A 25082-nucleotide genomic window follows, 5' to 3' on the forward strand; every position below is an offset into this window, starting at 1 on the left:
CGCTCAGGGTAGGGCTGATTGGGGGGTTGGGGCACCGCCCCCTGTCACACTCAGTGCAGGGCCAATGGGGAGGTTATGGCTCTACCCCGTCACACACAGAGCAGGGCCGATCAGGGGATTGGGGCGCCACACCCTGTCACACACAGAGCAGGGCCGATCAGGGGATTGGGTTGCCACCACTGTCACACTCAGGGCAGGGCTGATGGGGAGGTTATGGCTCTACCCCGTCACTCACAGAGCAGGTCCCGTGGTGGGGGGTTGGGGCGCCGCACCCTGTCACACACAGAGCAGGGCCTATCAGGGGGTTGGGGCACCTCCCCCTGTCATGAACAGAGCAGGGCGGATAGGGAGGTTGTAGCCCCACCCCCTGTCACACACAGAGCCGCAGGGCAATTAGGGGGTTTGGGCACTGCCCCCTGTCATGCTGATCCCGGTGCCGGGATGCCTTGCGGCTCTGCTGATCCTGGTGCTGGGAGGCATATTACCCTTTTACTATATAGGATAGAGGCCTGGTGCACGGGTGGGGGCCGGCTGGTTTGCCCTGAAAGGTGTCCTGGATCAGGGTGGGGGTCCCCACTGGGGTGCCTGGCCAGTCTGGGTGAGGGGCTGAGGGCTGTTTTCAGGCTGGTGGGTGACTGAAGCTCCCAACCGCTCCTTTTTTTCTTTTTTTTTTAATTCTGGGCCAGCTTTAGCTCTGAGGCTTGGCTCCAGCTCTGAGGCCTCGGCTGCTGAAAGCAGGTATCTGGTTTGTTTGGGTTCTATAATCGAAACACTGTTTCAACTCCAGCTCTGAGATCCCAGCTAGCTGAAAGCAGGTTTCTGGGGTTTTGTTTAGCTTCTATATTTGTAACAGTGTTTCAAACTGCAAGCTCAGAGGCCGGCAGCGGCAGGCGGGGAACATTGTCTTCCTCCGTCACTGAAGCAAGCAAGCCTCCTGTTCGCTTCAAGCTGCCTGGCTGCCGGCTGCCATCTTGGCTGGCAGTTAATTTGCATATCGCCCGGATTAGCCAATGGGAAGGGTAGTGGAGTGACACCAATTTGCATGTTTCTCTTTTATTAGTGTAGATAGGTGAGTTACTTTTTGTCTAATAAAAATGTTTGGAATTAGATAGATGTGGTGGTTGTACAACATTGTGAATGTACTAAATAACATTTTAAAGTGGCTAGTTGTATGTTATGTGAAGTTTCAACTCAATTTTAAAAAAGGATTTTCAATGACACTTCATGTTCAAGTTTATTTAAAAAATATATATATTTAGAGGTTTTCTAAAAAATCTCTATGTAACCTGAACATTGTAAAACAGTGATTTTTAATGCTTACCACTGCCAGGTTGTCTAAGCTCTACCCCCAGAGAAGAAAGCATTTAAGAAATAGTGTTGGATGAGTTCATCTGTAGCTAAAGATAATCTGCTTGTCTGTATAGGATGCCAGCTAACAATTTTAGCACCTGGCTTCCCTGTCCAAATGCCTATTTTCTGAGATTTAAACTTGATTTTCCTTTTCTACTTCCTGATCATGTATGGATTCATGCATATTTCAAGGTACTATCAAAGGACTAAGATTGGTAAATGGAGGTAAAAACAATAAAGATTTAGAAACTTGTTGCTGAAAAATTTACAGCTTTGTGAAAGGTTGTCACTTTAAAGAAACACTTACTTTCCTAAAACTGGCAAGCTTTTTATTAATTGTGAATTGCCATTCAATTAAAATCTACCACCAGTCTTGAGAAAAGAAGTAAAAATGTGTGCCATAGCAAGAGTCAATTGCATCCTTCTTATACTTAAAGGATGCCAGATTATGTGATATGGAGGTCGATCAATCATTTTAAAAACCAGTATTATCATTATGCATCAATAGCAACCATTTAATAGTGCTCTTAAGTTTGAAATTTATTTAATTTGTTAAAATGACGAAAAGCTAGTTTGAGGGATACAAATAGTATTTCTTATACTACTCATGCAGTCATTTTATTATATTTCTACAGTCAATGAGAATATAAAATGCCTACTAATTAAATCAACTACATGTTATATCTCATATCAAGAACTTTATATTTATTATTTAATTTAATCCTTTAATCAAGCTCATGATTTACAGACTTATATTATCCATTACATAGATGACAACATTGAAGCCTAGAGAGAACTGGTAAATGTCAGAGACTATATATATATATATATATATATATATATATATTGTATACAACTTATGTAACAGCATTTTTCAATTTAGCCAAACTAGCTATGCCCCAAAATAATAAGTGATATCAAATCACTCTGTTAAAATAACCAGACTGTAAAGGAGTATCAATATAATAAAACCGATAGACACAGAGAACAATGAATTCAATTTAGGCCCAAAACAAATTAACTAATTCAACTGAACATTTGAGAATATTTGACTTTTACCTACCAACGTACAGATTTATTTCTGAGAAAAATAAATCAAGATTATTTATTTTCCCTTTCTCTCTCTCTTTCTTCTTCTATCTTTTCTTCCAATTTAATGGCTCAGATTGAATATATATATATATATATATATATATATATATATATATCTTTTCCTCCATTTTTAAATCATGTGTACTATGTTCTTTCTCTAATTTATTCCTATTGCCTCCTGATTTTCTACTTTAAATGTTAACTTAAATCAGTTATATTGTTTTCTGTTTTAAAAATATTTTCAAATATGTGATCTTGAACTCTCTATCTCCAAAAAACAAACAAACAAAGCAAAACAGGGGGAAATCAAAACACAGCCAAAAAAAAAACAAAAAACAAGAAATGAGCAAGAATGTTCTCATATCTTTTGAGCATGTGATGGTGGTAGTGGTTGTGCACACTATTAACTGAGCAGACTTTACCTAATACAACGAATGACCAGAGCTTCAAGTTATGGATATTCTTTAGCCTTCTTTCTAAAGGCTGATAATCTGCTTATATTTACCTCATTGTTACTGTATTATTCCTCCAGCTATGTAATACATAGGAGCTTGTTTACTTATTTACCATCTCTTTTTCCTTCTGCCGCAGGTTGAGCTCTGTTGGTCTTGACTCTGCTGTTCCCTATCCTACCGATGGAGGTTTTGCGTCAGCTGTGGAAGTCTGTCAATGTCCACCGGGGTACACTGGATCCTCTTGTGAAGTAAGTTTGCAAGAACATATCCTCAGTGCATTCTACGTCCCTTCATCATTTCTTTCAATAAACTGTTCTAAAAAGAGTCTAGTCTTTTTATATCAAAGATTGCAGAAACAATGGATAGTATATTACTTAAAGAAGAAATTTGACTGTCTGCCAAAAAGTCATGGCTTTTAAATAGAGTGCAGCTCACATAATGTCTTCTTGAAATTATGTTTCTTCATTTTTAATCTTTTGTGCCTTACTCTTTCTCTACTTTATTCCTAAGAATACAGCAAAATTGCAATAATCTAAAGGACACTATCTTTAAAATGTCAAGAACATAATATATGGAAGAAATACCTTGATCTGGAAAATTCCCCACTGTTCTTTGATTTGTTTAGTAGCTAAAGTTTGAGATATTTATTGTTGTCTCAATATTCTAGATTCATAATGATATTAATGTTTCTTACTTAATACCAGTATGTCATTTTAAGGTAATAATTTTTACTTACTTCTGTGTATTTTATTTCGGCAGTTTGAAAATTGATTTTATTTAAAACCTGGTCAAAAATTGCAAACACCAATTCCCTGACAGAGAGCATGGCTTGCAGATAAATAGGAGCTTAAGTTCTTTAAAAATGAAGCCTTTAAGGAATCATTTGAGTGTACCAAGATGTTCCACTTCAGCACACTACCCATTATGCCATTTATAGAAATACTCTAGGCACTGCCTGCCTTGTCAGTTCTCTTGTGCTCTGAAATAAAGTGCGCTTCAAGAGGATACACAGGCTTTAGATTCATATTTGTGGCAAAATGTGTTTTCTTTAACTGGGCTCCGATTTACCCACCTAGAATAAAACTAAATGTAATTCATTGAAGTACTCACTTTTCTAAAATTCATGTCAAGAAGAGAAAAATAATACCTGAAATGAATTAACTCTGTCAATGCAAATTTGACTTTGCATGTAAAATACTTGCTGTATTTGATGAAACATATTCTTTTGTTAATAGCCTAGCAGTTTTTATTTCAAACCAGAAAGCTCTCTTTGAACCTTAAAGTTTCTATTTCAATTGGAATAATAAATTCCTTGATCCTATTCTTGCTTTAGTACTTATTCCCACGTTAGTAATTATCAGAACCCTTCATCATCCTTTATGCAAAGTTCCAAATGCCCATTGAATATAAAATTGTATGAATATTAGAATTGTTTAATTGGCTATTCTTTTCATTTCTTCTTTCCTCTCTTCTAAAAAAATTATTGAGAAACTTTGGTAAATTATGCACTAGATGCTGAGGGGATTATCAAGAAGATTACATTATAATCCCTATCCTTAAAGACCTAACAATCTGTTTAGGGAGAAAGAATAAATACTTATGAAAAATTGAATCACAGCACTATATAATTAAGAGACCAGTAAGTGGTGCAGAACATAAGTGCAATAATCATTCAAAGAGGTGAGCAATTCCAGTGAGAAAGATGTCACCGAAAGTATCCTGGAGTGAAAAAAACCTCAAACTGCATGCTAAATAATGGTAACAATTAGGTAGGAAGAAAGAAGTACACAAGTGTGAGAGAATCAGAAGAAGATGAGGAGGGATAATAAAAGCTTCCTGTTCCTCTCACACAAAATTGTTTGATAAATAAAGTTATTTTGAAGTCTACAAAATAATAAATTCATTGAATCAGAAGATTTTAAATTCTAGAGTTTCTCGCGATTTCCACATTTCATCTACTCTCCAATAACACCTTCTTTTCTTTATTAAAACTTCCTGTCCCTAGATTCACTATTAGTTATTCCTATTCTTTCCTGATTTTATTTGCTTTTTTGCTGAATTCATAAGGCCAGGCACTCTAGCTTTGTTAACACTAATATCCACGTGCCCTCTAAGAACTGAGTAAAGTTCTTAATTGCAAAGATTAATTAATTCTAGTTTGCTAGATACAAATCAAGTGACTCCATTATAAAATTATCCTCTTTTATTTCACTTGGGTTCACAATGTTTACTCAGAATCACTTTTTCTCATTTCTACTTGAGTTATAAGTTCCTCTACAGTTCATATTTCAAATATTTTCTGTTTTCTAAAGCATCACCATAATTTATTTCACTTGACAAGTGGGACAGGTGAGGAAGTGAAAGCAAAGGTGGGATACTGAATAAAAAGAAGCATTTGAATCTGTTTCCTCTTGTGTATGATGAAAATATTAACCACCTTATTAGAAGTCTCCATAATTTCATTTAGCTAACATATATTGATGACCATGCATCTTGAGACAATCAAGATCCTAGACATGGATGATAATGTGATGAGAAATACAGATATGGCCCCTGCCCTCCAGGACCTTACATTTAGGGGAAGGCTAGCTAACATACCAGAAAACAAATTTAAACACTTGTGATAAGTTCCACGAAGAAAATAAACAGGTGCCTCATTAGAAGTCCTGAGAATGGGTGTGGGAAGATTAGATGGAAGGGACTACTTTATAAATGGCTGTCAGGAAAGGCTCTCTGAGGTGGAAACATCTAAACTGAGTTTGGGGTCAGCTATGTAAAAGGAACTGATTAAAAAGTGGAATAGAGCTTGGAGCAAGCACCTGAAAGGAGGCAAGTATGGCTGGAGCTTAGTAAGCAAGGGGAGAGAGTGGCACAGATGTGACTGGAGTGCCAGGCCATTCAGAGCGTTGCATACATGGGACTTTATTCTAAGTGCAATGGAAAATCAATGGAAGGCTTTAAGCTTAGTGGTGCCATGATCTGAGTTATGTTTTTTGAAAAAGTTTTTATAACTATAGTATGAAAACATAATATAGAGGGCAAGAATAGTTTATAGGCTTTTGTGGCAGAAGATAGTTACAATAATAGTTTGTGTTGGTATAATGGCAGGCAAGGTAGAAAGAAGTGTTTATTCTACATATATTTTGATAGTAGAACCAGTAGGACTTACTGATAGACTATATGCCAAAGGAAAGTTAAAAGAAAAATAGTTTAAGAATGAGCCAGATTACTAGCTTGAGGAATTGGATGTGGTGCCATTCACTGAGCTAGAGGGTAGCTGAAATAAGCAGCCCATTCTAGAAATACTAGTTTTGAGCAGCCTGTGAAATATAGATTTCAATGTAAAGTTAGAATATGCAGCTCTTGAACTTTGCATCTGTCTGGTCTAAAGATATGCATTTGGAAGCTTCATCAATGGTGAGACTGCATACAATTAGCTAGGAGAGAGTGTGATAAAAAAGAGAAAAGTGACTAACTCCCTAGGAGCTTCTGACAAGGAGACGTGGAGTAGAGACAGAAGAGACAGCAAAGGGAAACTTGGGGACTGGGATATCATGAGAGTTACAAGAAGAGACTTTTGAGGGAGAAAGGAATCAAGTAAACCAATGTTGACGAGAGGTCAGATAAAATGTAATTGGAGATGTGTCCCTGGGATTGGGCTACCTGAAATTTGGTGACACAGACAAGAGCAGTTTTCATTGAGTGGTGGCAGCACAAGATGGATTAGAATGAAAAAAAAAAAAAAAAAGCAGCATGAAAGGGATGTGAGGAAGAAAAACAATTTAGAGGAGTTTTACTGAAAAAAAGAGGCAGGCAAGTAACTGGAAAGCTATTGGATATTAAGGAACTAATTTTGTCATTTTTTTGTTATTTCTGTTAGGTAAGTTTTGATGAGGATACTCGATCATTTTTTGAGCTGATAATAGCGATCCAATAGAAAAGAAAGCTGTTACTGATGCAGCACAGAGGGAATATTGAAGACCATATTGACGATATTGCGTATCTGTCTGGTCTAAATGTAAATAGATAATGGAATACAGATCACCAGTGGGATGATATTCCTTTGAGAGGATGAGGGACCCTGCATGCCCTGCCCCATTGTTCTGGAGGGGAATACGGCCAATGGAGATTTACACCTGTGCTTTTGGACTTGGTAGTGGAAAGATGGCTTCCATTGGCTTCCAGTGTCTCTGTGGCTAATGCGATGAAATCACTGGCTAAGAGAGAGAGGTGAGGAGTTTGGACATTTAAGAGGTTTGGGTATGAGTAGTACATGTGCAGAGTATAAAATAAAGCTTATAAATAATAATTCCATGATTATCATGATTATTTTTCCTAAAAATACTAGATTATTTCTCTCCCTAATATCAACACCCTTCATTTCTACCCCTTTCTGGATATGTAGCCTCCCAGTTTTTAGAAATATATAACAAAAGAAAATCTCTTCCACAATGCATCCATAGGGTAGCAAAAATTTAACAGAGAGAAATTATTAGAAGGGACAGAAAATTGACACCTTCTTTTTTGTACTGCCCGATTAAGAGGAAGGTTGCTTTTGCTTTTCTTTCAGATATGAAGTATTGGCACATCATTTTTTTATGTGTTTGTTAGCAGTGTTCAAATTTAAGAGTCCTCAGCTCCTCCGGCAGAAGGAACATTTCTAACAATACACAACACAGTTCTGTATACTTTATTACTTCAGTGATTTCTCTCTTGTTTTCATTTCAACTGGGGGAAAAAAGACCTTTTCATGAAATATTATGTTGTAGTTAACCATCCAGAGATAAAGTAAATCACCCACAGAATGCAGTTATAATTTGAGGGAGATCAAAGCTCCTAGAGGACAGCCGTGTTCCCCCCTATTTTATATCCCACCCAGTTTGTAGTAACCCCCACAGAAGGGAAACTTAGTTCAGGGAGATGGTGGTCTTAGAGCTGGCATGGACACACAGGTATTCTAAGACCCAAATATCCTTTTTAAATCAGAATTCTGGTTTTATCTGATAAAGTGTTTCATACTTTAAAAAGAAATGATGAACATAAAGTTCTAGTAGGATACTACCACAAAACAAAATATGAAGGGAATGTATAATAAATAAATCATAGACTTTTTTGTGTAAAATTGAGAAAGGATAATAGGATGAAGGAAATTGAGAATGAAAGATATGATTTATGTATGTGGAGAAGTTAGTGGTGTTTGTAATCATATGTAAGAGCGGGTTGCCTTCCAAATTATTGCAAAGGTTTTCTGAAAGTGACCGAGTTAAGGGTAGTTAGTATGTGGGAAAGGTAGTGCATTCCAGAGAATCAACATTCCTTGGGTTGACATTAGTTGCCAAGGTAGGCTAAGGTTCTTTTAAGAATCCTTTTATGTTGGCTGCTTTTATTTCCGGTACTTTTCCTTCTTTTTTGTCTGTGCTTTTTACTTCAAGACTGTCACATTTCAATTCTTTATATCTCTGCTTTATTTTGCTATTTCAGAAGAGACTCCAAGCTAATGCTTCTTCTAATCTCATACCTGCCAATAACGCTAAGGTTAGTACGAAGCTCCAATGTCAGGAGAATAGCTCTGCAGCAATGTTTCAATAACTCAGCAAAGTTTTGACAAGCACATTTGTTGAGTTTGCTGCCTAAATATTTTTCTTTATCCATAAAAGACAAACAACAAATTAAAAAAACAATTCCTGAGACTGACTTGAAACGTTATCTTTGTTTTAGTCTTGTTGGCCTAGGCACAGACGCATTAACGGCACTATTTTTGGTGGCATCTGTGAACCTTGCCAATGCTTTGGTCATGCGGATTCCTGCGATGACATCACTGCGGAATGCCTGGTAAGTGCTTTCTTCTTTGTGGATGCTGACTGACAAGGCTGAGATCAGCTCCACAGGACCTCCAATTCAATCAATACCTTCGTGACCTAAAACACTTGAGGCAAGAAGTGATTTGACAGAGATCTTTATGTTGAACTGGGTTGGAAGTTGAGAATGCTCTTTCATATGTGCTCTCCCCGAGTAACAGGTATTAGGAAGTGTTTCTTCCTATTAGGCTAGAAATTGAATTAGGATCAGGTACATCAAAATAAAATGTAACTAATGACTGAGGTACACATCTACCGTGAAAATGCATGGTTTTAATCCCCTCCATAAACCTACCAAACAGAGACTGTACTTCTCTAACAGGAAATGATTTCTATCCCCATAGCATGAAAAGTAAAAGAGAACCTATGTAATAGCCACAATTTGTTTGTTTGTTTTGACATTGAAAATGAGAGCATACTGCATGTACGTTTATTTTTAAATTGCAGCATTTAACTAAACACAAGGCATCATATATAGATTAAAATAATAAATATATGCAATACATATTCATCAGGGCTGTTTACTCTTACAATTAAGTCTACACTTTTAACAAGAAAAACAGGTCTACAAAGAGCTAAACACTCTCTATACTGCTAAGAAGGCTTTGGATTGGAGAATTGCACTGAATAGACCCTTCTGATCAACTCAAGGGCATGTTAGTTTTATGTTGTCTGACATGGCATGAAGCTTGAAACAACACTTCTCATTTCATTAGTCTTACAGAAACACAATTTGAAACAGTGCCAGGTTAGGAGGATATCATACTCTCATTTCCCTGTAGAATTTCAGGCAGACTCTGTTTTCTATATTTCTTAATGTTCTCTCTTTCTCTTACTCATTTCGTCCCTTTTGCTTCTACTTGAAAACATCTGGGAAAAATCCAAAATGAAAATTCAGGGCTTTTGTTTCAATGTAATTTGGCATTTAGATCTATTGATGCTCTTTCTGTTTTCTTATATTAGATTTTGTTTAATTGCATTGCAGTATAAAACATGATAGTCTTAATTTGTAGAGCAGTAGATTTTTGAAATGGCATTTTTATGAATAGGTAGACTAAGTGATTTTGGTTCTAATTATACCATAAGACTTTTAAAATGCACCTTGGGGAAAATATTGTTACCTTTAAATACCTTCACTAACTTGCAATAGGAAATTTCAGCTTAAAATGAATATGAATTTGCTTTATTTAAACCTAGAAAGACAAAAATAAAAATATCGTGGTACCAGGCTTGGAATGTTCCCAATAGTAATATTTTATATTGAATTCATTAGTATTAAATCAGATCATTCTGTTGACCCATTTGGTTTTGTGATATTTCCAAGGATAGAAGTGTTGTTTTTTTTAAAGAATAAAATAGTTTCATTAAACATATTTTTAGGAGGGGAAAAGAGAGGGAGAAAAGATTATTTGAGGCTTTCTACTAGTGAAATGTTTCATGGACAGAGAGATGGGAGCCTACCTTCAAATAACAGAGGGAACCTTAGGGAAACGGTAGAGATCCTAGTGATAGAATCTGGTGTTTTGGGGGTTTTCCATTATAGCCGGTAAATAGGTGATCATTAAGGTATTTTCTGGCGACTTTCAACTACCTTTATCTAAAACAGTATTGATAGCGAAGTGCTGACACCCCATTTTGAGCACATCGATTCGAACAGGATCCACAGAGAGAAAAATATTTGAATGTTGCACATCAAGGGCATTCTTACTATTCAGCTGATCAGCACTTTAAGCTTCTTTTTTTATTATTTATGTTTTCCCCTAACATTAAAAAGATAAGTTATGAAATTTACAGATAAACTATTTTTTCATTACCTTGGCTTTGAAATCTGATTAGAAATTAACTGAAATAGATTTTGATATTAGTTCAAAAACCAGACCTCTGTTCTAGTGTGGACGTATATGAAAAAGTCATTTTAACTCAAAGTCCATTTGAAGCAACCCAGGAAACATTCAGAGCCACATGAGAAGATTGCGTACTGTCTCCTTCTCATTGTTCTATGTGATGTGAACAGACATTTGGAAACCACGTTTGTAGCAGGACATCTGTAAAAATAGCCAGAGTAAAGTCATCAGAGCAAACCTTTCCTCTTTTACAACTTGGTTTCCAGTATGTTGTCTAAGGCAACTTTATAGTTACAAATGCAAAGACACTTGAGTTTTAAGATTAATTTTATTATTTCCATGAAATGAAATACAACATTAGGAAATATAAGAAGCTGCTACATAGTATTTCTCCTTTAAATCCGTAGTTAAAAAAACAGGGTCTCTGAGTTGTACAGGTTTTCAGTGAAGTTTTGGAAATACCATTTTCAACAAGGTTAAGACAATGTTTTATGATTTTATGATTTTATTTTTTAAAACCCCTAAGTCTTTGAAGAGATCATTTTGATCGTGTCATTATGATAATAGGCAAAGATTATTGCAAAAACATATAATTTTTTTAGTAATAGACCATGTGACCTAAACCTGGAAACGGAAAGAAACTAATACAAAGATGAAATCATAGAAGAAAGCCTTTCTTCAAACTGACTCATGGTTTGCACATTCCATCCGAATATGCTTATTTAGAAAACTGTTGATAGTGAAGTTAACCTCTATGCTATCTTTGAAAGAGGGTTACTAAATAAATTTGAGACAGAATTTAAATTACCTTAAAGAAAAACCTATTTTCTAGTATAACCAGATACTAAAGAATTACCTCTTCACCTGTGGTTGTGAAACTGTCATGGGATTTCAGAGTTTGAAAACTCCATAAATCATAGGCTTTAGTGCCCTCATTTTGCAGGATGAAAGTGAGAGGTTTCGAGAGTTAAATGATTGGATTTTCATTTAATATCTTCTGCTCGATAAAGAATCTGTTTCTCTCCCCCGGGGAACATAACAAGCTATGTTCCAAAGTGTGTATTTCTGTGCGTTTTTATTAAATCCGCTTACTAAATGTAATTAAAATTGAGCTTCTTTGAAATATACTGAAATATACTTAAAAATATACTGAAGTAAATAATAATTCAGGATTTTCATTAAATTACGGTGGCTATCCCTATGGTCATCCATTATATGAATTTATATTTTAGCTATTTCCTATTTGGTTATTGGTCATAACAATAAACTTTTTACACCCCTAAGCTCTGAGGAGCTCTTTTCAACATGAGAAAAAATTATAATCATAAATGTTTGTAAAATTAAAAATGTATTTTAGTCATGATGAATCCATACTTATGATATTTAATAAGCATTAGATATGTTTTATTAAACCATTAGAGACCAAATAAGTAAGTTATGTCTGCATGATGCCAAAACATGATACAAATTTATCAAATTTTGCTGTCGAAAGTTTTGTAGCTAATTCTACTGCTTGATTAACTCGATTGTTCACCTTTAAACCAGTCTTGATGAGTTTTGTGAGCACGGCCTGAATTGATAAATGTACTTTAATTAACATGAAGAAATCAAGATATAAATTATCATTTTTTTTTTATTTCTGAAAAGAACCTGGGTTCAATAACTGCTAGTTGACAGGAAAATGCCGTTTTAGTTTTTTAAAAATTATCTAAGGCAAATTGTAATGTGCCTTGTGTTTTCAATATGTATTGGAATATATTTCTTTTTTTTTTCAATATTCTCATTGTTTAATATGCGTCAAACAAGCTCCTCACAGATGTAATACATTAATGCATTGTGCAATTCACCAGAGCCCGATGAGGTCCAAGTTAATCTCTGCAGTAAGAGGGTTATAGTCCCAGAGGATTTGTTTGATTAGCCACAGTTCTCATTAAATCAGCAGTTTTAAGCTGAACAATTGAGTTTTTACCTAGAATCGGCTACAGTTGCCATTGAACATATTTTATTCAGGCTCTATGACTATACACACTTACATGTGCATGAACAAGCACATGTATTTCCTCAAGAAAAAAAATTCAATCTAAAGAAAGAAGGACATAAGATGTGCATTACAACAAAAAACCATAATTAATTTCAGTCATCTTTTCATAAGTTGCATATGCTGAAACTAGCATGTATTAAATTAACTTCTAATGCTATTTCCCAGCTGTAAAATTGACCATTTAATGTGGAAAATGATTATTCCTGGCAGGGAACAGACTAACGACTCTGTAGACCTATTTTTGGTAACATGTTGCTTGAGACCAAAATAATAAACTTTGATGTGCATTTCTTTCTCAGAACTGTAGAGATCACACAGGTGGCCCATATTGCAATAAATGTCTTCCTGGTTTCTACGGCGATCCTACTAAAGGAACTGCTGAAGATTGTCAGCCCTGTGCCTGTCCACTCAATATCCCATCAAATAAGTGAGTAATAAACTTACCTCTCTAAAGAGTTGGGCATCCAGTTCTGTAAGTGAATTTTTATATGGAATGTACTCTTTCTCTTGTCACACATAAATAATGAATATATGCATAAGTTTCTCGGGAATGTAATATGTTTAAAATATAAAATATTTATAGTTATCACTGTTTATTCTGCAGAATTTTGAATACTTTAACTATAGTTTTGTTGATTTAGTATATAAAGATGGAATTCAAACAGAATTTCGAAACTAGCTCCAAAGAACAGATATATTTTATACAAACATATACAAATGCCCACATGCACACATACACACACGTACACATATATACACACAGAGTTTTTGTGAGAATTACATCAATTAAAATACACAAAGCACTTAAATCAGTCATTGGACATGGTGAGCCCAAAATAAGGACTAACTATTATCAAGTAATTTGCTCGGGTCATAAAATACTAAAGTACCAGAGCTGAGCCCTGGACAGTGTAGCTCAGTTGGTTGAAGCATCATCCTGTGCACTGGAAGGTCATAGGGTAGATTCTTGGGCAGGGCATATGCCAAGCTTCTGGGTTCAATACAGGATGTAAGAGAGATACAGCCAATCGGCGTATCCCTCTCTAAAACATCAATTTAAAATGTTTTAAAATAAAATATTAGAGTTGGAATTTGAAGTCCATGTGCTTTCCTTCCACTACAGCCTACATTGCAGACTTCTTTAACAAATACAATGCATTTTATGTGATAACATTAAAAGTAATTAAATGGGAAATTGAGTTAATGTATATTAGTGATTAAATCATTTCCAAAGTTTGGAGCATGAGCCTGGGTGGGCACAAAACTGAGGAACCTTTAGCAACAAAGGGTGTCATAGAAGAGGAAGAAGGCAGAAGGAAAGCTACTGCAAAATAATGAATATAGGAGAACAAATTAAATCCCTTCACAATTAATGGTTAGTATGGCCTATGTTGACTATAATTTGACATGAACCTGGCTCTCTGGTGTATTTGTGAATGATTATATCACGCAATAGAGAACCTATTCATTCACTATGGCTGAATGAATTCTGCAGAACCATTTAATATAGACGAAACCCATTGTTCAACACTGTCTTTCACTGAAGAAAGCAGAGGGATTGCTTTTCTCCACTGATTCGTGTTGTACATCTTCTCAGCCAGAAGTCATAGGGACTAGCACAGCTGTCAATCCAGCAGAGCTGGCCATTTATAGTACCATATGAATCCTAGCATAATACATTTGTAGAATTACATAACTAATTGAATATGTAGAGTTTATGGATTAATTCTCAAGTCTGACCAACATGACTACAAATGCAGAGGGGCCATTAGGGAGAGAACTTTGTGTAATTGTTGACATTCATACCCCGTCCTTTTCTGTTTACTATGCTTCTACCTTAAAATGGGTTCTAAGTGTTTGTGAAAGGAAAGAGAAAGTCAGCAAGCGTTAGAACACCATTCATCAATGTCAAAGGGATTGAGGTCCCAGGGCCCAATGAGTGTATTTCCTCAAGTCTGTGTATTCCAATTTTGTATGATTATACAGATTTTTATTTTTTTAAGAAAATTCAATAATAACAATATCAGTTTATACCAAGTATTTAAAGATTCTTCATTTTTCAACATGGTTACCTGTACGTACTTTTATCCTTATAAGTAGAATCAGGAATAGAGTAGTAACCTATTTTAAATTCCAGCTTTTGGGGGACAGTGAGAATTCACTTATTTATAAAATCCTGGAAGTTTGTATCCAATATTATAAAGTCTTTTAAATTTAGAACAACTTGGAAAATTAACATAGTTTACTGCACAAATGTAATGAAAAAAGTTTATTTTAATCTAATAACCTAAGTTTTCTTTTAAAATCATTAAATAATGGGACATAGTACCTTAGAGGACGTCTCCTTTTTAAACGTTTTTTAATAGTCATTACTGCTATTTTAAACTCTGAAGACTAAATTGAACATAATATATTGAATATAGATATATTGATATGAATATGATTGTATGATATATCAAGAAGAAAAAGAAATCAGCTAGAGATTGCTGCAACCTTCATCTACAAGTTAAAGCTTAGTGATGGTTTTACCTTGGTGACTTATCTTTTTAAACTCTGATCATAAATCTTATAGATCACAAGCATTTTGGATCTAAATTTCTTACATAACATTGCTAAATAAAACAGATGTGTAGAGAGATAGAGATAAGTATTGGTATACTTATTTTGATGTATAAATACAGATAAGTATGTAATATTTAAATTATATATCCTATATAAAAAAAAACCCTAATATGCAAATCGACCAAATGGGGGGGACAAATGGTCGCTATGTCATGCACTGACCACCAGGGGGCAGACACTCAATGCAGGAGCTGCCCCCTGGTGGTCAGTGCTCTCCCACAGGGGGAGTGCCGCTCAGCCAGAAGAGGAGTCCTGGACTGCAAGAGGGCGCAGGCTGAGCTGAGGGACACCCCACCCCCAGTGCACTAATGTCATGGACCAGGCCTCCAGTATAAGTGTATATTTATGTGTATATATATATATATATATATATATATATATATTTCATCAACTAGTTATAGTGTCTGCTCTTTGCTTAACCTCATCTTGGTGATGTATATATTATAGCTATAGATTGTAACTAGATCATGAAATTTATCTCTAGAGAAGCAAATAAAATTGTAAATATTTCAAATGTTTTATATTAATTTCTGACATCACATAGCTTATAGATTAAATATTTTATGATAAAAACACACATTATTATTTGTTCTTGAATTCCCGGGATGTGTTTGAATAGATATTATAATCATAGATTTTCATCAATTACATGATAAAATTAGAGACATTCTTGGCACAAAGCTGGATAGAAGGCAGACACTCAATAAGTTCTACCTACTAATATTATGAATATGTACTTCTTTGTGTGCATCAGGGATGCTAAAATTTATCTTCCTGAAAGAATGGACCACTTCTAGAGCTGACTCTTGGATTCACTCAAGGGCCATATTGAATTATTATTAAAATTAATAGTTCTAATAGAAAATGTTATTTTCTAATATTATGCTGAGGCAAAAGGTAAATTTAAGTAAACATTCAACAACATCCTTTAGAAATTTTAGAGTGTGTTAGATAATTTAGAGTACTTTCCTATACCATGTTTTATGTCCATATGGGTGATTATGATCTATCGTACTAATCCCATAAACCAGAAGGGAAAACTAGACTCCTGAGAAATTAAATGACTTGATCATGATCATACAGCTTGCGTGTGGCAGAAGCAATATTAGAACCCATATATTCACCTCTCTGTTCTTCTTCCAATGGGGCTATAGAAATAGAAACAATTTCAGAGACATGGAAGAGAAGCAAAGAAAAAAAGTTCAATAGAATTTAAGGTTAGACAAACTGTAAATGTTCATTGTAAAAATGACCCTGGGAGCCGAACCAGTTTGGCTCAGTGGATAGAGCGTCCTCCTGTGGACTGAAGGGTCCCAGGTTCGAATCCGGTCAAGGGCATGTACCTTGGTTGCAGGCACATCCCCACTGGGGGGCGTGCAGGAGGCAGCTGATCGATCTCTCTCATCGATGTTTCTAACTCTCTATCCCTCTCCGTTCTTCTCTGTAAAAAATCAATAAAATATATTTTTTTAAAAAATGACCCTGGGGTTTGGCAACCATTATGCTAACTCAAATGTAAGGACTTGGGCAGTTTATTTTTTTCATAGAAAACAGTTTAAGTTTATTTTTTAAATAATGGGAAAATAATAGAGATAGTAATGCTTATCATATGGTAAAGGGCTTCTCCACCTTTTCCAACCTCTCTTGCAACTAGGTTGTGGCTGAGTAACTAGTTCTGGCAAATGTAGGTGCAGTTAAGAGTTGTCCATGCTCTTCTCTAATGCGGGTCCATCTTGAGGAGGCAGCATGGCAAAGTGGTGGAATGCCCATTCTTTGATATCTGAATGAATCTGTGGAACAGAGTTCCCCATTGATAAGCATTAGCTATGTAGTATGAACTTGAAATAAGCCTTTCTTGTGCTAAGCTAGTAAAATATTGGAGTTTATTTGTAACCATGGATATCTTTTCCTATAGTAATTAGCTAAAAGTTGACCTGTGTGCCTTTCTTGTGTTTACACCTGCCTCCTTTCTCAGAAAGTGCAAGTTTAATTATGTAACGGGTGACTAAATACCTTCACATTTAAACAAAGCAATCTACTTTGGCAAAACATTTTAAAGTATTAAATCACAGCTATGATTTACTGTGCCACTGCAAGAGTTTCCTTCCTACATTTTTATCAAAAAAGCCTTTATTAAGTAGATCATATTACCTCATTTTGCAGAATGAGAAACCCAGGTTTAGAGAAATATAATATCCAAAGACAGAAAATAACCCAATTCTAATTACAAAACCCAATTACAGACATTAATTCATATTTCATAGTATTTGAAGATAATTAAAGAAATATGTGTTTGCTTAATGGTTTTCCTATGAATATGTAAAACAGAGATCACTGAACTGAAAGAAGAAAACACTTATGAAGAAATGTCAAAAATTCATGTGGCCCAAACCGAAATCATGAAGCAAATGAGTCTTTCCTTCAATTTTATTCTCTTCTCAGGCCTCTGCTCCTTCTCATTCCTTTGCAGCTTCTAATCCCTATTGGTTTCTCTTTCCCTACCCAAGTGTTCCAGGTTACAATTAGTTAAAAGGAATTCTTCCTTTTTGTATCTACAAACACAGAACATGCCCTGATTGTCTAACCCTAATGATGGAAATGTTATGCCAGTCCCAAGAGGCAATTTGTTCCCTTTTGCAATAGCTGTGAGATAGCTCAAAGCCATATGTTGATCTGCCACTACCAAATGAACATACCTTATAAAATAAATTTTATACTTTGATTTGATTTGATTTTTCAGGATTTTTTTTGTCTTTAACCTTATTTATTCATTTTTCTTTAAAAAAAAGTTTTTTATTGATTTCAGAAGGGAAGGGGAGCGGAGGGAAGAGATAGAAACATCAATGATGAGAGAGAATCATTGATCACCTGCTTCCTGCATGCCCCTTACTGGGGATCAAGCCTGTAATCCAGGCAATTCATTTTATCTTATTGTACATCTGTTGGTAGGTAGAATTAAATTATTTTGGAGTAAATTCATACATAGTACACACACACACACACACATATCATTATAACTATAAAATTCTATGTTCAGCCATTAATAAAAATGATTTCCATGTGCATATCTTCACTATGCACATGGAAATCAGTCCAAAATTAGCTTCTCTTTCTCTACTTATTTGGGGAAATGTTTGCTCTTCTTTGGTCTCTTGTGTCTTCTGTGGCAGGTAGTAGATACTTCAGGAAGTAGAACACTTCCTCTGCCAGTGTAGAGCTGGCCAACTAGACATAATCTTGGAAGCACTTGAAGTCAACAATGATCTTACAGTTCCCTTGTTCAGTCACAGAACAGTTAGCTTCATATTTTGGCCAAACTCAGGTCAATTTGTTGCATTTGCCAATCCAAATTTTATAGACATTTTTTTTTTGTTTTCCGTGTCTAATTTTCATTCTCATTTTACTTTTGGTATTGAATACCATTTTCTTCATAACTATATATTCAATTATAGTGATCAGGGAGTGAACCCTCAGTTTATGTTGATTAAAGAACATTGAAGCACAAATGCAGTTATATTTTATGAGGACATTTTATTTAAATGTATCCTGTTAGGTATTTATATGATTAAAAGTTTAAACACATTTTTTATAAGTAGGTTTAATGTTGATTGGATAAAGAGAGAAGACAGCATCAGATTAGAATTCAGAAGCCCTGGATCCCATGCTAAATTCTCCTAGCTATGACCTTGGGCAAGAAAAAGTATGTCTGCCCGAAGCAGCTCATAAAATTTGGGGAAAATGCAATAAAATTATTTGCAAAAATCACTCTGAAAATGTAAAGAGCTAATGCAATCTTATATATTATTGTCATTGCTTAAATTTTTCCTGGGAAATAAAAGTATTGACTTTTGTCGGTGACAGCATTTTACTTTACTTCTGTCAGCTCTAAGCAATGTATGAGTATATTAGAAATTTGAAATGTATTTTATAAATAGTTTTAAAGTGTCAGAAGCCTTGTCAAGCACCTTTAACATGACTTACGATAAGCAGATTTAGGATTTTAAAAAATAATTGGTGTGTTTTTCCTTCAATCACTGTAGTCCCACATGGGTGGGAAACCTTTTCCAAAGATGAGGAGATAGTTATAGAATGCCAATCTTAAAAGAAGGCATACACACATTTTTCAGATTTGTCAAAATCCAGTCCTTCCTTTTATGTGTGAAAACAATAGCAAATCACGGGGTGAAGAAGGGAAATCCTGTTTCTTTTCACTTTTTCATGTGCCTTTCTTTTCAGTGCAGCCATACTCCTGCCAAGAAACTCACCCACCCTGAGCTCCCTTGGGGTCACCGGTGGCAAGCCACAGGCTGCCTCTGAAAGATGGTTCTCCTCTCACAGAGCTCAGGCCGGGCATGTCTTGGTTCTGCTGTTAATGGCAGCCACCAGACCCCTTAACATGGAATATTTTAACTGGGTAATATTTGTAAACTCAAGATATCACAGACCAAGCTCCCCACCCCCACCCCACTCTGTGTCTCAACAGATCCATTTAGACTTTCCACTGAGTGGAAATGTTTAAAATGATTAAACTACTTGGTTCTGATAGCTTGTTACTATAAAAAAATTAGGACTATTAAATCTTTGAGGGCTACTGTGAGTTAAACCAGAAGAATATTCCTAATAGTACCGGTGATCTGATCTGCACAAGTGAAGAAAGTATTCCGAAGTCATGCGAGTGTCAGGAGCGGAATGAGACCAGGCCTTGCAATGTTTAATTTGTTGTTCTCTCTCTAATTCAGTTGGCTATCAAGCAACCTCTACTGAATTATCCTGTCATATATAATAGAAAATAAATCTATTTAGGGAAGACAGAATGGGAGAAAGATTAATTGGGGGCATTTCCCTTTAAAATGGTAGAGCAGCAGAATTTACAGAATGTGAAGTGGTTGATGGCTCTTCAGAGAGCCATCATGTCAATTTTGGGGTAAGGGTTCATGCATGAGAGGTTTCTCTCACAAGGCAAAGAAGTGTGGCCAGAGTTGAACATATTGTTGCAGGCTAAAGCTAACATTCAGTTATTTACTTGGCTGGTTTTAGACTTGGTGTTCAACTCTGTTCCTTCAGACCCACATGGGAAATATGTGCAAGAAGAGAGGTAAACTTTGGGACCTGCCAGAGATGAGAAATGGAAATGTTGTTTTAGTTCCTTTGGTTTTATTATTGCACACTTGATCTCTTGTGAAAGCTTTTCGGAGGCTTCCTTCTGTGTTAACAGCCTGCCCATGAGTACATATGGGCAGCAACCTTCACACACGTATGCACACATGTGCACACACATGCATGCATGCACAGAGGCATGCACACACGTTCACGCACACACATTCACACACCTTTGGTAGCAGTACTGAAAGTAGTAACCTCATTACCACCATCACTCCCACCACCACTCCCACTACCATATACTGAGCTTTCCAAAATCTCTTAACATTTTTCTGGGGCTTCAATTTCAGAAGGATTTGGCTGGAGAGAGAGAATGCGAGGCTGTATTTTGCCAGGCCTGGGAATCCCTAGAAAGAAGCAGTACAGTCCCACTTGCTACTGATGATTACGGACCCAGAACAGTCAAAAGTCAGTTAATAACATGTCACTGGGATATTGCCCTCTATTGGGTTATATTCAGGTCTGCAGAAATAGCAGTGTCATTTCATCCTCGATTGGCCAGACCCTAATCTCGGTCTGTAAGACGAGATTGTCCAGCCTGTACCCTTTTGTCACAGCAGTACCGGAGGAGGAGAAATGAAAAGATGCCGCTAATGACTCTGTGTATGTGCTTCTTCCTTGTCCCTGTTGTTTCCCAACAACATCAACATAGCTTTAGCCCGACGTGCCATTTAGACCGAAGTCTCGGATTGATCTGTGATGAATGCCCTGTCGGGTACGCAGGACCACGCTGCGAGAGGTAAGTGCGAGCACCACTGTCTTTCAAAATTATTTCTGCCTGGGGAGTCATAAAACCACAGGCATTACCATCCTGTGCACTATCCGCCGCCACACTCAGTGGAATGAAATAAAGTTTCTCACCACACTTGTCCAACAGATACATTATGTGTTTATAGTTTATTTATTCTCTAGAAATGTCTCTGTAAATCTCCACTCAGAGAATGTTTGATTAATGTTCTAATCTTAAAGGTTAAGCATTAACCTACAATCTTTCAAGAAAGTATTGCTCAAGTGGAAAGTCATGCACTTTAAGATTTATCTTACTGTCTACCTTGCCACCATTTCTTTTTAGCTTTCTAATGAGCATTTTGTCCTTAAATTGTGGCTTAAATGTGTAGTTCATAGTTTAGCAAGTAGTTCATAATTTACCTTAAATATAATTTGAAAACAAATAAAATGTAATTTGTTATCATGATTTATATCCTCTTCTGAGTACTTCGAAGTCAGCATTGTAATTCCTGTTGGTTTTACTAGGCTGCTTTGCCGTGGAGCCATAGATACTGTTTTATGTAATTTGTGTAATTATTTTCCCTCCTGAAGTCTTTGTAAGGAAAAGGTTCTCTGGATTTCAGTTTCAGTATGAAAATGGTACAAAATTCGCCCTTGATGCCATTGACAAACACAACACCTCTCTGGTTTTAGCACTGAAAATAGCCTCCTTTGCTGTCATCACGGGGGGGCGGGGTTAGGATGGGAGGCAGAGGACGTGACCTGCTTTCACCATCATCACGGAAGCAAACACCACAGAGGGCTCTCTCTGCCTGTCTTCTCCTGTCCTCCGGCCAGCCATCACCCCTGTTTCAACCAGAGTGCATAGACGAAGCAGGGGCCATTCTCCCAGAGAGCATTTAGCTGGCAGCTAGCAGTCCACGGGCAAAGTGCCAATGACAGTTCCTAGCAGCAACAAGTACTATTTGTGACTGTGGCAGCGTCTGTAAATTAGTAATGGAATAACAGAACTGAAGCAAGAAGGATTTATTTGCCATCGAGAAACTGAAGGTCTTTAATTGTGTTTAAAATAAGAGGACATGTGTATATCACTTATGATAATAGCAGAACATACCATTTCCAAGACAGATTTACATCAAATGCCTGATGCCCGCCCCCCCCCCCCCCCCCCCCCCGCCATACACACACACACTCCAGCTGATGACAGGCAACCTTTATTATTATTATCTTAGCAACTGGAAAATGACAGCTGCTCTGTCATACAAAGCCATTAAATCCACCTACACAGGTGAGCGTAGTCTCTGGTGTTGCTTTGCTTCATGTTCTATGTTAGATACTAGATTCTGAACCATCTATAATTTAAAATATTACATTTTGTTTAATAAACATTTGTTTAGCAGCTACCATATGCTAGGCACAGGGCTGGACAGAGCATATAAACAGATACTTTGTACAATCCTTGCCTTCAAGCAACTCACAGCTTTAACTTTGGTGAGAGCGGTCGAATGGATTCTGGAGAGAATTCCAATCTGAATAATAAAAATCACCAAGGTGCCCTAACCGGTTTGGCTCAGTGGATAGAGCGTCGGCCTGCGGACTGAAGGGTCCCGGGTTCGATTATAGTCAGGGGCATGTACCTTGGTTGTGGGCACATCCCCAGTGGGGAGTGTGCAGGAGGCAGCTGATCGATGTTTCTCTCTCATCGATGTTTCTGACTCTCTATCCCTCTCCCTTCCTCTCTGTGAAAAATCAATAAAATATATTTAAAAATAAATAAATAAAAATAAAAATCACCAAGGAGAGAAATTCTTGACAAAAAGCATGATTTCCTATCTGAAATCTTTATTAATCTGATTAAAGATGGAAACACATATGCAACTTATCAAATGGCATGTCTATCTCCAATTCAAGTTTTTCAGTGAAAAATTATCTTAAATTATTATTATATAGAGGATGGGATGTTACGATTTTCTAGCAAGAATTTGGATTAGGGTTTTCCAAGAATGTTCAGGGTTTATCATTTCTCTGAATTTATATAAGCCAGAAAGTCCCTTAGTTGGGTCCAAAAATGTTTAGGAGAAACATTTTCTGAGATATGTAGGCTTCAGTGGAAGGGAGGGGAGTAAGAGTTAGGGAAAGGAGGAGATAATAAAAAAAAACTTGTCATTAAAACTATTCTGTAAGTGATTGCTGCAATCAGGTTATGCACATCATCTACATAATATCAGCCCTGGAAAACCAAAGCAGTGTTCCTAAATCATAGAGGTTCTAGGAATAGAATTCTGTGATCACGTAAGCTCGGGAAATACTTATTAACATGTTAAAAGTTCTGACATGTCTGGAGTGAGGAAATCTGTTCAATTTGTTGAACTCAACATTTTAGTCTTAAGTGACCATCCAGTTCCTGCTTTTATCATATTGCAAGAATGCTCAGGTGGACAGGAATTATAACTTTACATTCTTTATCTCAATTTATTTTCTATTCTAATACTTAATTAGCCATAGGCGGGAGCTGTGAGAGCTTTAAAGTTACACAATGTTCTGTGTCAATTAGATCTCAATTTTTTTTTTTAAAAAAAAAATGAGTTTTTCCCCCTCTCCTCTCCACTTCCAGGCTTGAATCCAAGCCCTAACAAGCTTACTTAATGCCAAAAGGCTGAGTGCTTGAGTGTGTGAGCATGCTTGCACGTGTGCGATTATGTGCATATTTTATGCAATAAACGTATGGAGAGGTCAAGCAACTCTGAGTAACTCACCTGAGTGTGTTTCTGCTGACCTCTTCCTTTTCCATGTCCTCTTGATCACCTTTCTCTTCAGGTCTAACATCTCTATGCATCTTTTCACACCACTCAGGGGGGCACAGGACTCATTCTGCTGCTTTCATTCCACTGGGACTCACCAGCACCTCTGCTCTCATCGCTACTTCTCCATCTGCCTTTCCATCTCCATCTCATTTTCTCTTTGGGGATGAATTGCAGGAGGAGGTGCCACATTCATAAAAATTGCAACTTTCAGAGCCTGGAGTCCAGAAGATTCCTACCTGCCCTGCTTTCTTGACTATTGGATCCCTTCACTCTGTCATGTAGCACAAGATGACCTTGCTGCTTGAATTGAGAGAATGAAGAAAACTCATGGAAAGGAGGATAGCAAAACAAGATATGCCAACATATTCATTGGGATTCTGTTACATGTCAAACTCTAGTTAGAGTTTTAGGAAACTTGCTTGAGGCCAAAGCACCCATAGTTTAAGATATCACTGCTTTGCCCTGGCCGGTTTGACTCATGGTTAGAGCATCAGTCTGGGGCCCAAGAGTCGTGGGTTCAGTTCCTAGTCATGGGCATGTACCTCAGTTGCAGGTTCCATCCCTGGTCCCATTAGGGGCGCCTGTGGGAGGTAACCAATCAATCAATGTGTCTCTCTCATGTTGATGTCTCTCTCTACCCAGCCTCCTCCCTCCTTCCCTCTCTCTCTAAAAATCAATGTAAAAAATATCCTCGGGTGAAGATTAATATATATACCACTGCTTTCTTCTGGGGAATGTTTTAAATGAGAAGAAAGTCAGGGAAGAGGTATTTATCATGGCAATTTGCTAAGATTCTAGTCTTTTATCATCTGGACAAGAGAAGAAAAGTTGAAAAGCAAGGCAAAAAGGGATGAATGTTGTAGCATCAAGAGAAATTAATGAGATACATGGACCCTTTAAACCCTGTCCCCTCCCTACCTGGCCAACTTTTAACAACTCCTCACTAAGTGAAGAGAGAGGTCAAATTTAAGATTAATTTCACACTTGCTATTAAGAATGCAGAAGTTATTTGAATCTAATTGCTTCATGTTTTGAAAATTCACGGACAATTTATCCACATGATTCATATTCAATGTCAAAGAAGTTCTTTCTTGTTTTTTAAATTTTAAGTCCCAAATTCCAGTTAG

The 25082-nt window shown here is 36.6% G+C and overlaps 1 protein-coding gene across 1 annotated transcript in view; it reads left to right on the forward strand.

The window, feature by feature from the left end:
- The window catches only part of LAMA2 (laminin subunit alpha 2), a 472106-nt gene that overhangs the window by 264472 nt on the left and 182552 nt on the right, over positions 1-25082 (forward strand). Inside the window, exons 15-18 of the mRNA XM_070417672.1 lie at positions 3034-3145; positions 8616-8729; positions 12940-13067; positions 21075-21161. Coding sequence (XP_070273773.1) covers positions 3034-3145; positions 8616-8729; positions 12940-13067; positions 21075-21161 — 441 coding nt within the window. The remainder of the gene's footprint in view (positions 1-3033; positions 3146-8615; positions 8730-12939; positions 13068-21074; positions 21162-25082) is intronic.

The sequence above is a fragment of the Myotis yumanensis genome, unplaced genomic scaffold, assembly GCF_028538775.1.
Source record: "Myotis yumanensis isolate MYYU_CA2020_CCGP unplaced genomic scaffold, mMyoYum1.0.hap1 SCAF_6, whole genome shotgun sequence".
Taxonomy (NCBI): Eukaryota; Metazoa; Chordata; class Mammalia; order Chiroptera; family Vespertilionidae; genus Myotis; species Myotis yumanensis.